The sequence below is a fragment of the Myodes glareolus genome, chromosome 9, assembly GCF_982192425.1.
Source record: "Myodes glareolus chromosome 9, mMyoGla1.1, whole genome shotgun sequence".
In the NCBI taxonomy this organism is placed as follows: domain Eukaryota; kingdom Metazoa; phylum Chordata; class Mammalia; order Rodentia; family Cricetidae; genus Myodes; species Myodes glareolus.
The window spans coordinates 28,272,156-28,289,329 of NC_142034.1; the positions used below are offsets into that span (position 1 = coordinate 28,272,156).

At 48.3% G+C, this 17,174-nt stretch overlaps 1 protein-coding gene across 1 annotated transcript in view; it reads left to right on the forward strand.

The window, feature by feature from the left end:
• Positions 1–17,174, forward strand: part of Abcc3 (ATP binding cassette subfamily C member 3) — a 50,354-nt gene that overhangs the window by 976 nt on the left and 32,204 nt on the right. Inside the window, exon 2 of the mRNA XM_087910093.1 lies at positions 16,997–17,173. Within this exon, the coding sequence (XP_087766219.1) occupies positions 16,997–17,173 (177 nt within the window). The remainder of the gene's footprint in view (positions 1–16,996; position 17,174) is intronic.

Sequence of the window (17,174 nt, forward strand, 5' to 3'; positions counted from 1 at the left end):
TTGCCCCAAAGCACCCAATTCCATGAAACCAGAGCAAGCAAACTACTGGATGATAGCTCAGAAATGGGGCACCTGACTTACATGTAGGAGACAATGGGTTCAAAGCCCAGTACTGAACGTGCACACACACACACACACACACACACACACATGCACGCACACACACATACACACACGCAACTTCTGTGGCTTCCATCAAATCCTTTCATAAGGCAACTTGGGTATGCGAAGTGTGTGCAGCCTGAGTGCTCCCCTACCAGACAAGGCAACTGACGGTACAATCTCAGTTTCACAGGCAGACCTAATAGGGGGCTAATTTCTGATTACTCATGGGTTGGTTTCAAAGCTAGACTCAGAATCCTCGCTGGTAAGTCTTTTCCCATTATGACATATTTTGTATACGGATTTGTGTGTATGTATCCGGTGTGTGCAGATTAAGTGTATGCAGAGGTGAGGGTGAGGTGTTGTGCATAGACGTGTGCTGTTTGCCGGTGTGCTCACAGGTACGTGTGTAGAAGTTAAGAACCATACTCTAAGTTTGTCGTTTAAGGTGTCTCGGACTAGGTCAGGCACAAAGTGTTATGTGGATTTGGGAGAAGTAAGTGCAGTAGAGTACTTTCCCCACCCCGGACTGCCAAATGTCTAGAAGCTGGATGTGGCAGAACAGCCTGTCACCCTGTATTTGGGAGATGGAAGTAGGAGAACCGGAAATTCAAGGTCACACTTGGCTATACAACAAGTTCAAGACCAGCCTAAGATACAGGAGACCTTACCTTCAAACAAACAACAACAACAAAAAGTGTCTTTGGGGACCATTCTTTTTCTTTGGATCACTAACTCGTTCTAGGTCAAATCATCCAGGCTGATGTGGCCTCTGTTCTCAAAGGCCCAGAGGTGACCCTTGGCTTATCAGTGCATCTCCTTTCTCTGCTCACTTGGGCTTGGCAGGCATGACTACAGCATGGGCATGGTCACAGTGACTAGGCAAAAAGTTTGACAACCAGGAGGACAGATATGCCAAGCCTCGCGTGCAGCCTTCCTTGTTCCTTGGTGGCAATGAAGCCCTGAGTAATCAGAACTGCTCAAGGCAATGCTCCCCAGAACCCGGAACTGGAAACCTCAGGAATCCGCCCCCACCCCTTCTCAAGCTTGGAGCTTTAGCTAATCCAGCCTTTCAGTGTAGAGTCTTGGGGAGAAAATGACACATGGCTGGTATGGCCCTGGTAGGGTCACATGTTACAGAGCACTGGACTAAGAAAGAGACAAGAAGCCTGTGGCACTGCCTGGCCGAACTTTATTTTTTTATTATTAACCTCTAGGCTTCATTATTATAATTGTAGGAGACGTCAATCATTTGGAGATTAACAGAATAGTTTACACATTATATATTGAGATACTTGCAACACGCACGAAGAAGACAGTATCTGGCATGAAAAAGAGTGAAAGTGAAAGATGCAAAAGGGATGGATAACAATCAGCAGCACTGGCACGGCTCCCATTTCCAAGCAATGTATTTGTCTTCAGCTACAGCGGGTAAACACGTCATAAGGATCCCTTAGCCAGCTGTCCCACTGCCTGGCTGCACTTTTGAGCCTCAGGCACCCTGGCCCTGGAACTTAACACTGTTCACGAGGCCGTGTGGGTGGAGCTTATCTCTACTCTGACCCTTTGAGGGGGTCTCTGCTTAAATATCTCCAGTCACAGGGAACTGGCTCCTCTGGCCACGCCAGACTGGAAACGTCCTCCATCTTCCATGGGACCTTGGCTTCTGAAGGCCATTCATTCCTGGCTGCACTTGTTGGTGGCTTCCTTTGGGGGTCTGAGAAAGCGGGACATTTCTCCTAGTTCAGTCCTGGGAGTTTGCAGAGCTAGGATGTGCTAGGAGGCTGGAGCCTACGCTGTAGCTCAGTTACCCAAAAGGCTGGCTCTCTGGGCTAGTCTTCATTAGTGCCGGTTTGCCTTTCATTTGTGTCACCTCTAAGTCCGCTGCACCCTTGAGCCTTAGCAGTAGTGGTGAGGAGTGACCGGGGTAGCCAGGAAAACCCAAACAGAGGAGAAAATGGAGCAGAGGGTGTGGTGGCCAGGCCATTCTGGGCCGCTTGTCTACCCACACTTTCCCTAGTGTCTCGTGGCCTTTCTTTCTCCACCTACAAAATGAGGAAGTGAGCCACCTGCTGCTTACCTTGCAAGATTTTTATGGAGATCAAAGGAAATAGAGGTCGTGAGATAAAGTTGGGAAGCAAGAAGCTCTGTTGGCGGGTCCCTGTAAGCCTACCGACTGGAGGGAAGACAGAAGAATGAGGCCAGAAAGGGTGCTAGAGCCCCGGTCCTGGAGAATAGGACTGGTAGACTATGGGGACAGAGGTTCTGCTTCCAGCTGTTTCCGGGGGATCAGGGAGCTAATGCCTATGACAGATTCCCCTCGTCTCCCCGGAAGGGTAGGAACCTGGGGACCTGTGACCCAGTGGACACACCCACCCCTGTATGTTCACACACGCCGCTTGTTAGATGGCATGACGCTTCTCCTTCACTCTCCCTGCCTCACCTCACCGGGGCATAGTATCAGCATCTCAGAGTATACCTAACGTTTGCATGAAAATAAGTTCCAAAGAGCACTAGGCCAGAGGAAGACTCAGTCTCAGCAAACAAGAACAGAACATGGTGTCACCTGCTTATAATCCCAGGACTTGGGAGGTAGAGGCAGGAGGATCAGGAGTTACAGGACAGCTTCTAGCTATGTAGCAAATTTGAGGCCAGCCTGAGTTACACGAGGTCCTCAAAAAACAAAACCCAGCCGGGTGGTAGTGGCACACACCTGTAATCCCAGCACTCAGGAGGCAGAAGTAGGAGGATCTCTGAGTTTGAGGCCAGCCTGGTCTACAGAGTTCCAGGACAATCACCACGGCTGTTACACAGAGTAACCCTGTATCGAAAAAGCAAAACCAAAACCAAATAAAAACCTCAAGAGTAAGTTCAGATGCAAGAGACCAAGGATGTCTCCAGGATGGAGGAGGTTGTGGATTGTCCTTGCTGGCCTTGCTGCCCCATGCCGAGAGGATCACTGTCTGTTTTGAGATGGTTAGCACTCACTGGCCTGATGGGAGTACACAGAGAAACCTGGACTGTTAGCTCTCAGAAAGTTTAGTCTGTTTGCATAATTCGCCCTGATCCCATGCCCTCCGGAAGCCTAGAAATCCAGAGGCTGACTTGGCATATCTAAAAATAATCAAAACTGCCCAAAAAATAGTGGGTTCCCTGTCACTAGGGGTGTGTAGGTACCTGATTTGAAGCCACCTTGTGGGAAGAGAACCCAAGCAAGAAAAGGAGGTGGTCCTAATTTCAGATTCTGGGAGCAACTGGGAAGAGGGAAGTTTCGGTCACTGGAGATTTCTCTGGTTTCTTCCCCCTGATTTCTGGATTCTTCTTTCCCTGCCTTTCTCATTGTTCCAAATGTAAGCCTACTTAGCAGCAGTTCTTGGTCCCGTGGGTCACACAAGGGTCTGGCCCGTGTGAAAAAGACAAGTGATTCTCACTGCTTACTCAGCTACCCACTCACCCAAGGGAGGGGCTGAGCTCTACTACTTTGAAGATCATTCCTATATCTCCTTCTCTGGCTACGAGGTATGGAACTATGGGAAAGTCACTCACCCTCTGGGTCTAGCTGAGCTTAGGTGGTTCTGGTCCTCCCACTTCAGGTCTGGAGCTGCTCGGTGATGATTCAGGGAAGTTGAGCCTCAGGCTTGTGGTACAGGGCCATAATTCAGGTGCTCTAAACCTTAGGGCTTTAGGTATTAGGGACTCCACGGTTCTTCTTGTTTTAAAAACAATTTATTTAACTTTATTTTATGTACATGAAGGTATCAGAATCCCCTGGAACTGGAGTTAGAGACAGCTGTGAACTGCCATGTGGGTGTTGGGAATTGAACCCAGGTCCTCTGGAAGAACAACCAGTGCTCTTAACTGCTAAGCCATCTCTCCAGTCCCCAGGGCTTCCTCTTGAATTATTAGGCAACCATCAAAAGGCCCGCATAATGGACAAAGTTCAAGTTTCAATGTATTTGGGCTCCCAGAGGAAGACGGTGTCATGCAAAGAAGCTGGAAGTAGGAGGACAGTCTGAATGGACATCTGGGTGGAAGGTGCTCAACTTTAGCCAGTTAGACACCCAAGCTTAGCATCTCTTTCCAGGGACCTAATCACCCCTGCTGGACCAGGCCTCTGGAAAAATATTTCCACTAAAGCTGGAGATACTGAACCTCAGGCTTGTTAGCTTTGGCCTCTGAGTTCTCGGTTTCTGGCTGGGAGATATAGTCCCTTGAGGTCCCAGATTGTCTCCTGTTCCCTGGGTCCAGACTAAAGGCAGAAACGTAGGACAGGAAGTGAATCAGGGGTGCAGCCTGGGAGAGCATGCTTTGAAAAATCTCCCGGCTTCCTTCCCCACCCTGTCCCCCAAATGGTCTTGGAGGCGCGTTTGTATTCCTGGTGCTCAGGAAGCGGAAGCAGGAAGATAGACATGAGTATGAGTCTTTGGCTTTGCTTAGTGAGATCTTGGAAGGAGCGAACAAAGGGCTGAAGATGTTGGAGGAGGGGTAGCCAAGCGTCCAAGCGTACACAAAGCTCGCGTTTCATTCCAAACACCACACCTGTAACCCCAGCACTTGGCCTGTGGAGGCAGGAGGATTCGAGGTCTCTCTCAGCCACGTATTTACCTTGAGGTCAACCTGGTCCACATAAGAACCCATCCCACGAAATGAACAACAGGGACTAGAGAGATGGCCCAATGGGTAAGAATGCTTCTTGCTCTTCCAAAGGATCTGAATTCAAATTCCCAGAACCCACATCAGGTGGCTCATGAGTACCTGTAATTCCAGCTCCAGGAGATCCTCCTTGGGCAGCTGCACTCACAAGTGTAGATGCAGACACAGGCACACCTATACATAATTTACCTAAAACAATAGCAACAAAAAGACATTGGAGTGCAAAGGGCCTACGTGGGAGGCCAGGACTGAAAGTCCGCGACTATGCCCCCTCCCCTACAGGTTGCCTCCAGAGTCAGGACACCAGCTAGGCTATTCTCTTGTCCAAGACGCTGTGCTGAGACAGGGTGTGGTTGAGAGTGGGGTCTTGAGCCTGGATTGGATTTCTCTTTCGAACCGGACATTCCAGTTTTAGTTCGGTTTGCTCCCAGCACTCACTTGGTCCAGCGCCAGACATGGACAGCCCCTACTCAGCTCCCTGAATGAATTGCTCCAGGAGGGAGGACGGGCAGCATGGGTCAGGGATGACCAGGAGGTTGAGAGTGTTGATGCAGGTGGATGTTACACTAACACTGACAGGGCACCAAGGAGGCAGACTCGACCCCAAGGGTGGGGCCTGGGACTTGGGTGACATTGCCTGGGTTCAAGTTCCACATTAACCGTGGGTCCCAGGTGTCCTGGCACACAGTGGCACTCATTAACTAAAGCCCTTCTGGAATGCCAGCTCTTTTCAGGAGTGAGAGGTGTGTCCGGCTGTGTTAGCCCTCGCTGGCCTCCCAGGCTTCCTGTTTTTGTCTAAACAGCTCATAGAGGGTGGAAGGGAATCAAAGCATGCCCTCCCCCAGCCCCCCCAATCCCCGGTTTCTGGTGAGGCATGTGATCTTACCAATCAGTCACTTCCCAGTGACCTCAGGAACTGTCTAGCACTGATGGCCCCTCACACCACCGTACAGGATTGAGGAAGTAATGAATCTTCTTTGGACAGGGTCTGTCAGCAGCCTGAGGCCTGGGAGATTTGCTGGCAGAACTGGGGCACAGAAGGCTGGAGTCCTCATCCCCCTCCCCGGCCACTGGTTTGAGTCCACAGGGATCTCAGCCTCAGTGCCCATTAAGGGGCATCTGCCCTGTGGTTCATTCTGGGTGCTGGACCTTCCGCCTTATCAGCCCCATCCAGCTGTTTAATCTCAGTGTTAAGGAAGCTGTTGTTGCTATGGAGACCAAGTGGATGATTCCGGCGGGGGCGGGGAGGGGGGAGAGTCTGCAGGACTGGGCTGCCTCCCATTTGATGCTCCTCAGACCAGGAGTGGAAAGGGAATCTTAAGGAGCCCCCTCCATTCTGCCTGAGGGAGTCCAGGAAATGACTTCAACTATCCCTGCCCTCAATGTCACTTCTTCTTCAGTATTTTAGGCTCAAAGCCCCTTTAGTTGTTAAGATGGTGCTTAGAGAAACAGCGTGATACCGTCCTGGTATTCGGCTCCTGAGCCGGGGCTTGGGAGAGCACATTAGCTCATTCATTCATGCATTTTGTTCAGTCACTGTCTACAGAGAGTATGCCTTCTGGGTTGAGCGCCCGACAGTGACAGGCAGGCAGGTGGGAAGACAAGTCGGGTGGTTGCTCTGAGCTCTGGAGATCCTGCCTGAGTGTTTTTCCTTGAGAGAAGAACCAAAGTTACTTGGTTAAGGTGGAATGGAGGAGGAAACTGATCCAGGCTCAAGACCCTGTTCTCAGTCACACTCTGCTCCACAGTGCAGTGCCCTGGACAAGAGAATAGTCTAGCTGGTGTCCTGAGTCTGGAGGCAACCTGTGGGGGAGGGGGCGTAGTCGCAGACTTTCCTTCAGTCTTGGCCTCTAATGTAGGCTGCTCACACTCCAATGCCTTTTTGTTGCTATTGTTTTAGGATTTGCTTTTATAATTTTTAGTTATATATAGGTGTGTCTGTGTATACATCTGCGTTTGGGAGAGCGGTTGCCCAAGGAGACCAGAAGTTGGATCTCCCAGAACTGGAATTACAGGTGTAACTCAGGCAGGGAGGAGCATCACGGTCAACCAAAACTGTCCTTTAGCAAACCTGTCCTCAGGGAGCCCATATTCTAGTAGGAGAAAGTAGAAAATTCATAATTGAAAACAATTCACTTGTATCAAATGAGAGAAAGTGTTAAGGAACTATGGAGAAAATAGAATGGGTAAGAGATGGTTGCAGGGATAAGGAGGGGGCTGGGGGGCCGCAGTTCTAATTAGGAAGCCAAGATGAACTTTCATGATACCATATAAAATCGAAACAAAGCCTGCAGACAGTGAGGGATGGCCAGGTCCCAGGCCAGGATCCTAGGACAGGCTGAGGCAAGAAGGTCAAACAAGGAGGAAGCTGGTAGTGGTTTTGAGGACTGTGTGACATTTCCAAATTTTTCCTTAAATGCTAGTTTTAAAAAAAAAAAAAAAAGCAAAATGCATGTAGTCTGATGGGTGTGGGATCTGGCTCAGGCTTCCAATAGATCTTTCCCTGTTGTACTAGTAAAGAAAATGTAAGGACAAGAGGCTGAGCCAGAAGGAGGACTCTGGAAATGATCCAGGCAGGAGAGTAGAGAATGAAGAAGAGGCCAGATTGTAGAGTGATGGGGTAAAGTAGGTGAGATTTCCTGTCTATGGATAAGGATGATGAAATACAGCATGGCCACAGAGTTGTGTTTAATCTTTGTGTGTACAAGAGGGGGCTGCTTTTGTTTGAGACAGGGCCTTGCTAGTGGCCTAGGATGGGCCTGCTATGGAGTTAGGATAGTACATGTGTGTCACTACACCTGGCTTCCCACCTGATCTTTTGGATAGAGTGGATAGGGTTTGCTGATCTTGCTGATCGACTTAGGACTTCAGAAGTGAGACAAGCCGGGTGGTGGTGGCGCACGCCTTTAATCCCAGCACTCAGGAGACAGAGGCAGGAGGATCTCTGTGAGTCTGAGGCCAGCCTGGTTTACAAGAGCTAGTTCCAGGACATGCATCAAAGCTACACAGAGAAACCCTGTTTCAAAAAACCAAAAAAGGAAGAAGAGGAGGAAGAGGAAGAGGAAGAGGAAGAAGAAGAAGAAGAAGAAGAAGAAGAAGAAGAAGAAGAAGAAGAAGCAGCAGCTAGACAAAGATAAAACTGGGCTGCCTAGGATGATTTTGTCCTGAAGAAAGGAGGAGGGAGATGGAGAGATCTGGAGGGGTGGAGAGAGAGGAAGGAAGGCATTGCCCGTAGCCAAGGTAGGCAGGCAGCAGAAAGAATATCTCAGTTCCAGACCTTTGATGTTTGATAGGTGCCATAGATCTCCTAGCAATAGCTGTGGGTTAATAATCTGCAATTCAGGAATGAACAGGTACCTACTGTCTCCAAGGAGACTGTGCCCAATCAGAATACATCTTCCACAGGGAGAGGCACCCAGATAGGACCTTCACAAGCTCAGAGTAATCATCCGATTCTTACTCCCCAAGGGTTCTTGGTTGTGGCTATAGTGTTAGTGTTTATGTCATGAAATATGTCTCCAGTAGCTTGCTGTCCTGAAGTGTGACCAGGTAACAGTTAGGCATTTGCAATTTGCCATTCATTGCTCCTGCAGGGAAGGTGGCTGTGGGTCTGTCATTTCTTGCACCTGGAAAGTGGAGCTCAGAAGGTTGCAGGAACTGGCCACCATTACATGACTCAAAAGTGGCAGAACTGAGCATAGTGGTACATGTCTATAATGATGGCATATGGTAGGTGAAGGCAGCAGGATCAGGGGTTCAAAGCCAGCCTAGTGAGTTCAAGGGTTACACAAAAACTTGCCTCAGACAAGCAAACGGATGGAGCTGTATACATCTCCAGCGCCAGGACTGGGTCCTCTGGTGACCTTAAAAAGCCAAGCCAGTGACCTGCCAAGCGTACTGTGGACCCATACATAGGCTCTCTCACCCCCACATTACCTTGTTTATCAGCTTCTTGTCTGCCCCAGCGCAACTGTCCCCATGGTGGAAGTTGGGTGGGGGTGATGTAGCATAGCAAAAAAATAAGAGGAGAGCATGGGGTACTCCCTAAAGGTCTGCAAAGCTCAGGAAAAAAGGTGTCTTTTGGTCTATGAGTCTAAGAACAGGTTTGGAGAAACTGTCACATTGCATGCCCCAAAGCCAGGATATTTGTTCTGCCTCCACAGTGTCAACTGTCCCTGAAGTTGTTGCCAAAGTCAATGGCCAACTGAACCCAGCGTCACCCCTGTTACATATTCCAGAAACTTGTTTTAAGCTTTCCACAGAACAATGACCCTGTGAGGACAGTCATACAATGCTGGAAAAGCTCTAGGGACCTTTGTTGCCCTCATTGAGCTGGTTCTGGAGGTGACACAAGATTTAGCATTGATCAGAACACTGCTGTGATGACATGTGCCTGGAGTCCAGGTACTCTAGAAGCAGAGGTAGGATGGTCCAAAGTTCAAGGCCAGCCTGGGGGATTTCGTGAGCCTCAAGACATAAAGCAAACGTGAAGATGTAGCCCAGTGGTAGAGTACTTGGCTTGCTTGAGTGAGATCCAGTGCCCCCCAAATGGGGAAGACTCTTTCAACATATAGAGTTGGTTTTTTGGTCTTGTTTTGTTTCTGTTGTTGTTGTTTTGGTAGGGGATGGGGAGCATGCCATGGTGCCTGTGTGGAGGTCAGAGGACAACTTTGAGAAGTTGGTTCTCTTCTTCCACCATATGTGTTTTAAGGAAATGAACTTTGGCTGTCGGACTTGGTGGTAAGTGTTCTTATCTGCTGAGTCAACTCCTCGCCCCCTCAGCATGTAGTTTTGGAAGCTTCATACGTATGGAACTGAAAGAAGGTGCCTGTTTTCATATCTACACACAGCTTTCAGAGGAAGGGCATTTGCTTGCTTGTAGCCAGACATAACGCATGAAGCAGGCTTTCTTTGGGGCCACCAGCCAGCTCTGAAATCATGACACAGAGACTTATTGTTAGTTATGAATGATCTACCTTATCTTAGGCTTGTCCCACTAGCTCTTATAACTTAATTTAACCTGTTTCTCTTCATCTACATTTTGCCTTGGGGCTTTTTACCTTTTATTCTGCATGTCCTACTCCATATCTAGCTGGCTGATGGCTACTTAGCTGGCGGCAACCTGACTGGCTGGCTCCTGGCATTTCTTTCTCCCTCCCTCTCTCTTTGTCTTCTCTCTCAGGGCCTAGATTCCTCCTCCTCCTCCTCCTCCTCCTCCTCCTCCTCCTTCTATTTATTATCTCTGCATGCCAGCCCTGCCTATCCCTCTACTGCCTTGCTTTTGACCATTTAGTTTTTTATTAGACCAATAGGGTGCCTTAGGCAGGTAAGGTAAAATAGCAACAAAGCTTTACATACTTAAACAAATACAGCATAAACAAATGTAAACATCTTCACGTAGTTAAAAAATGCAACATACGTAAATGTAGCACATCTTTGCCTAGTTAAAGTAATATTCCACAACAGCTGTGTGAGTATGTGTACATGTGAATGTATGTGTGTGCATGTGTGCACCACAGAGCATATGACACAGGGCCTCTTGTTTGCAGCAGCATATACCAGGCTAGCTGGCTCGTAAGTTTTGGAGGATTCTCTCTCCACCTCCTGCCTGGCCAAAGGAGCACCAGGATTACAGGTGTGGCTTCTGTGTTCCTCCCCCCTTTTGTGGATTCTGGAACTTGAACTCTGATCCTCAGGTATGTGAGGCAAGTGCTTTATTAACTGAGCCATCTCCCTAGTCCCCAGTAGATACCTTTTAAAAACTCATAACCTGGATTTGTGTTAGGGCACTCTGCTTAGCGTGTTCGGCTCAATCTTCAGGACCAGAAACAAAGACAAAAGTCACAGCTGGGATGCCGAGAGGCTTAGTATAGAATGTGTAGTCCAGAGATCCGCTTTTCTCAGGTAGGAGCTGCCTGGAGACAGGTTGGGTCTGTTCTCAATCGAATGTTCGCACAGTGGAACACAGAATTGAAGGTGGACCCTCCAGAATAATATACCACAGCACGGTGTTGGCTGAAAAAAAAACCCAGACAGGCACCATACAACTTCATTTATGGGAAGATCCAAGCTGGGCAGAATCATCCGTTGAATGAGAGATTAGGATGGGTTCTCTGTGCTGTGGTGTGGGAGGTCCTTCTGTCTATGTGTTGCTTTTATTGGTGCTGGGAAGAACAAGCGGCCTCCTTCCAATAGTGTTGGACAGTGATGGGGAGGACCCCAGGGCCTCTTCTTGCCGCCAGTGTTGTGAGTGCTGTTTATAAGGCTGAATGCACCTGTGAAGAAAAAAAAAAGCAAAAAACGTGGAGGTTTCTATTTCAGGGATGCGTGTGCTTTTCTATAGCTCCGTTCCACTTGACTTTTTTAAAAATGCCTTTAAAATAGGAGTTGGCAGGAATGGCGGGATACGCTAGTAATACCAGCACTTGGGAGGTGGAGACAGAACAGAATGATCAGGAATTTAAGGCAACCCTGGGTTACAAGAGACCCTACCTCAAAAAAAAAAAAAAAAAAAAAAAAGGAAGGAAGGAAGGAAGCAATAAAAGAAAGAAAGTCGAGGGAAGGAAGGAGGGGAAAGGGGGAAACAAAAAGTAAGCCAGGGCTAGACTATGTCTGCCTGCTCCCCTTCTTGGGCTCCCTGATCAGGCCAAGTGTTAGACCCAGCTCTGTGATTGACAAGGCAGGAACTCAGCAGGAGTGTGTGGGTATTTGACTTACACAGTCTGAATGAAAACAAAATGGGTCAGACATCGTGGACATGTGTGTGATCCCAGCTTCTGAGAGTCTTAGACTGTGAGGACCATAAATTTGAGGTCAGCCTGAACTTCCTAGTGAAACCTTCTCTCAAAAAACCCTACATAACTGCCAGGCGTTGGTGGTGCACACCTTTAATCTCAGTACTCAGAAGGCAGAGACAGGTGAGTTCAAGGCCAGTCTGGTCTACAGAGCCAGTTCCAGGACAGTCAAAGCTATTAACACACACACACACACACACACACACACACACACACACAAAATCCTGTCTTGAAAACAAACAAACAAAAACCTATAGCTTGAACTATACTCAGAGGTAGAGCACTTGCCTAGCTTGTGCAAGGCCCTGGGTTTAATTTCCTAATCAGGAAGAAAGGAAAGAAAGATGGGAGAAGGGAGTTATAAAGAACAAATGAATTCTGCTGCATCCTGTATAGGGTTTTGGAATGTAACATGTATGTACCACAGCCCCAGTCCCCCGACATGAACACACATACACATGGCTTGAGAGAGGCATCTCCAGGCTCATGTCCTGGCTACAGGCTGCCAAGCTGCTATGTCTGCAGCACTGGACTTTCTCCAAAGCATCCTCCAAGGCAGGAAAGCTGCTCCAAGAAGTAACATTCCCAACAAGTGCTGATCCTAGATGAGAAAGAATGCTCAGGAAGGAAGCAGCGACTCCAGGACCTTCCCAACACTGCTTGCTTGCTTGCTTGCTGCTTGGTGGAGGCACTGAGATGTGCAGAGTTGGAAGAAGAGAGGCCAGGCAGAGCAGGCTGGGGGTACAGAGAGTTGGCTGCAGAGGAGTGAAGGGAACAGGAGGTGGGAGGAGAATCCTGAAGCAGTACCCTGAGCATCGGAGGGTAGAGGGCTACCCAGAGAGGATTAGAGGGGAGACAGGCTAATGGAAGGGAAGCAGGGTGTAGTAGCCATCCATAGACAGGTGGGTGGAGAACCCAGGCCCCTGCAAAGTTCCATAGATCATCCAAGGTCAATTGGGGGTATTAAACGCCATAATAGGGCATTTAGATTTTATCTTCTAGGTAATAGGGAGTCACTGAAAGTTTAGAAGGAATGTATCATATTATCTTCTTGTTAATTCTTTCATTTCAATATATAAATACCTATATATGTATTATATGTGTGCATATAAATTGCTTGCTCTTTTTGATACAGCATCTTACTATATAGTTCAGGGTGATTTTGAACTTACTAAATAACCCAAGTTGCCCTTGAACTCTCGGCAATCCTCCTGCCTTAGCCTTCCGAGTGCTAGAATTACAGGCATACATTACTATGTCTGGCTCCAATTCTTCAATAAATGTTGAATATAATTTACCTTAAAAATGTTGAAGATTGATTTATTTTGGTTTTGGATGTATTAGTGTTTTGACTGCATCTATGGATGTGCACCACGTGCACATGTGTGTGCTACCCTCGGAGGTTAGAAGAACTGGCAGCAGAGTTCCAGAAGGTTGTGAGTCACCATGTGGGTGTCCGGAACCAAACCCCAGTCCTCTCCAAGAACAAGTGCTCTTAACCCCTGAGCCATCTCTCCAAGCTCCTCATCTAAATTATTTAAACTACTTTTTCTGGCCATCTACTATGTGTTCGGTACAATAAATTAAATAAAAGTGGTTTACTTCAATGATCCAGTATGTTAAATGAAAGATAATGAGATAATGGCTGGCCCGAAGTCTTTCTGAAAAGCCATTGACTATGACACTGGGACTTGTTTCCTCTGCATATACTGGATTTTGGGGATCCAGTCTGTTTGGATACTCACCTTCCTGGACCTGGAGGGAGGGGGGAGGAACTTGAACTTCCCACAGGGCAGGAAACCCTGACTGCCCTAAGGGACGAAGAGGGAGGAGGAGAGGGAGTGGGGGAAGTGGGAGGGTGTTGGGAAGAGGGGCGGAAATGGAAACTTTTATAATTTAATAAAATTACTTTCAAAAAAAAGATAATGAGATAAATGAATAAATTATATGCCATGTTAGGGGATAGGTGCAACCGAAAAGGCGGAAGGGGATTGGGATGTTTGGGGTCTGTTGAAGGTGATCGGTGATACTACTATACAAGGGGGCAATTACAGGCCTCATGAAAAGTGAAAGACTTAACCATGTAAGGGAGGAACACTCTGGAAAGAGAAGATGGTATGCGCAAAGATCCTGAGGCAAGAAGGAGCCAGAGTGTGCAAAAGAGCCACGGGCTACCTTTAGGCCAGGGACTGTTTTAGGAGAAACAGCACTAGAAACCAGGTTACTGGGACTCAGTTCAGGCTACAGAATGTGTAGAATGGAGGTTCCTAGTTAAGAACTGGACACAGCATGGGTGATTGAGGTGCAATAGGCTAGAGAGATAAGCCCAAAAGTCACTGGTACCTACCCATCCTGGAACTATAGAGCGAAAGAGATCAGCAGAGGGCAAGCCCAGATAGAGAAGAGAAAGACCTGAGTCTGGGCACTCTCACATCAAGAGAAGGAGCCAGCGAAGGGATTCCATGGCCCTATAGGAAGCAGAGAGACAGCACCCACATCCTCGAGGTACCAGAAGGGAAGAGAGCAGAGCCCCTTGGTAGGCACTCTGGAAATGGTAAGAGGTGGTGTGATAGCCAGAAGGCAGGTGAGGGACCCGGTGAGAGTGGCCAAGGAGGGAGTATTATCATCCCGGCCCCAACCCTGATGGAGCCAAGGCCCAGAGAGGTGAGAGGCAAATCTCCTTGACTGAGATCACACAGCTTGAAAGAGGCGAGAGCCAGAGTCACACACCTGCCTGTCATGCACACTTCCTGTCAAGAGTCCGGTGCCTGGTGCATCTGGGGGACCTAGACGTGTGGTGGTGGCTTTGACGGGGACAAGCGGCATCAGTGAGATAGCTGTTCCTTTCGGGAAGCAAACAAGCTTGGTGTGAATGGAGTTGGACACGAGGTGACTGAGGACAGATGGGGACATCATCTGAGAGGCAAGGGGGCATGGCCACATAGGCCTAGGAGACCAGAACTATTGGCTCAGCTTTGGAGTTCCTGAGTAAAATCTGTGAACAATGATGCAACAGCCCAGGGGGCTGAGGCTGCGTGCACAGAGTTCCCTGGGAGAAAGGAAAGGCCTGTAAGGAATGCTGCTTGCCAGGCGTGGGGAGACCAGGAAAGAGCCATTGCCAAGAGGCGAGCATAAGCAAGCCAGAGAATGGCTGAAGTCATTTCCCATGCAGAGTCTGGCAAAGCTCAGGACTGGGTAGCTGCAGGAGGCTGGGGAGGGGCAGGACTGGAGGAGAGAATATAAGGAGAACTGAGACACCCAACTTGCTTCTCCATCTCCTTTCAAAGCCAGGCCAGTGCTAGTCACCCCTACAGAGACCCATTTTCTCCTCTCCCCCTCCTCCTTTCTCCTTTTACATGTATGTGCACATGCATATGTTCATATGTATGCAGGCCTACATACGTGTGTGTATGTGCATGCAAGCCAGAGGACAACCTGAAATGTCATTCCTCAGACACTGTTTCTGCAGTGCCGGGCCTTTGGTAACATCCACCTTTTTTTGAGATAGGCTCTCGTAGTGGCCTAAAGTTCACCAAGTCAGCCTTTCTTCACCTCCCAGACCTGGCATCAGGAGCACAGGCCACTATACCTGGTTTAAAAAATAGAAACAAAGCTGGTCAGTGGTAGGACACCTGATAATCCCAACACTTGAGAGGCAGCAGCAGACAGAACTCTGTGAGTTCGAGGTCAGCCTGGTCTACAGAGCAAGTTCCAGGACAGCCAGGGCTACCCAGAGAAATCCTGTCTTGAAAACAAGCAATCAAACAAACAACAACAAGAAAAGAGAAACAAAAAAACACTGAGTTTCCCCTGACCTATCAAGCTTCACCCCAATCTGTAGGGCGTCCATTGATGCTTTCTTGTCTCGTTTGAAAGTACTGAAGTGGCCAAGCCTTCAGAGTCACGCACGTGTGAGAGAAACTTCCAATTCCGGTAACACAAAACAAATCTGCTTCAGGAAAAGCGGATTTATGTGCATCTGTGGCTTGCATACAAATTAAATGATAGTTGGAAGGTGGGCGGTATATCCTCAGGCAACACTTGTCTCTAGGTGGATGGTATGGTAGGCGGGTGTCTCATTATTTGTTTGTATTTGGGGGCTTTTTATAAAGAACATCTAATGCTTTGTAGGAAGAGAGAAAGATGAGTCCATTAGCTACCTTGGAGGGAGTGATCTGAATACAAAGTATTTGTGAATGAATGTGTTACCTCATCGCTGTCTAAGAAGTGAGGAAGAGCTGTGGCAAGAGAGTGACCAGCCACGCCTGCGGGATCTAAAACACTGACTTCTCAGGCTACACCCAGGGCTCTTCCTCTGACTAGAGACGGTTGCTTACCTTTCACTTTGGAATTTGCAAAGGCCTCTGCCCCTCCCTTTGTTCCTATGAGTCTCACGAGGACGGCCACCCCATCTTTTTCTCTGTGGTGTGTGTATTTGTCAGCACTTGTCTTCACACAGGAGGGTGTGCATTCGGAGATCCAAGGTTGATGGTTATCTCCACTCGTTATTTTATTACATTTATTTATTTTGAAGGGTGTGTGCAAGTGTCACAATGCAAATGAGAAGGTCAGAGAACAACTTACAGGAAGTCGGTTCTCTCCTTCCCCTGTGTTTCTGGGGATGGGGCTCAGTTTATAAGTCTTGGTTGGCGAACCATCTGGCTGGTCCTCCACCTTTGTTTTTTAGACAGAGTCTCTCGGTGAACTGGAGTGTCATCAATTGCACTAGACTGTCTGGCCAATAAATTTTAAGGATCCCACCTGTCCCCTACAAAAATCCACCACTGCCACCCCAGCGCTGGTTGGCACCACCATGCTAGGTTGGTTTTAAAACAAAAAGAAAGAAAGAAGCTTGGATTCTGGGAATCCAAACTCAGGTTTCCATGCTTATGCAAGAAAGCCATTCACCTAACCTTGCCATCCCATCTTAAACGTACCTAAGGACCCAGGAAGCTCTCTCCTTGCTTAGAAGAGTTCTGGAGAGGGAGGTTTGTTTTTTATTTTGGGGTTTTTTTTTATTCAGTTTGAAAAAAATGGGGGAAAGATTAAGAATATTGAAAGACACCGTTAGCCTGGGAGGGTGGAAGGCAAGGAGACATCAGTGACCTTGCAGGATAATGGAAATGCCGTGTCTTTATGGTGGCAATGGCTTTGAGGAGTTACGCAACTGTCAAACTCACTGGCTTGTACACTTTAAATGGGTGCAGTTTATATTGCGCTTAAATTATCCCTCAGTTAGGAAGAGTATGAGGAAACGAGGCAGCCTCGGGCTCCTAGGAGTTCACACCAGGACACTCCTACTCACCTCTCCACGGGCATGCTCAGTCTCCTGCCCTCGCCTATCCTCCACCCCATGCCCACCTCCTAGGTCCAGCCACCTCCCTGAGGAACAACTATGCCTACAGGAAGTCATCGCTATGCTAAACCGTTCTGTCTCTGTTCCCCAGGATGCCAACCTGTCTATATATACCAATACTCCGGACCTCACACCCTGTTTCCAGAACTCCCTGCTGGCCTGGATCCCCTGCATCTATCTGTGGGCTGCCTTGCCCTGCTACCTGTTCTACCTGCGGCACCACCAGCGTGGCTACATCGTCCTCACCCTCCTGTCCAGGCTCAAGACGG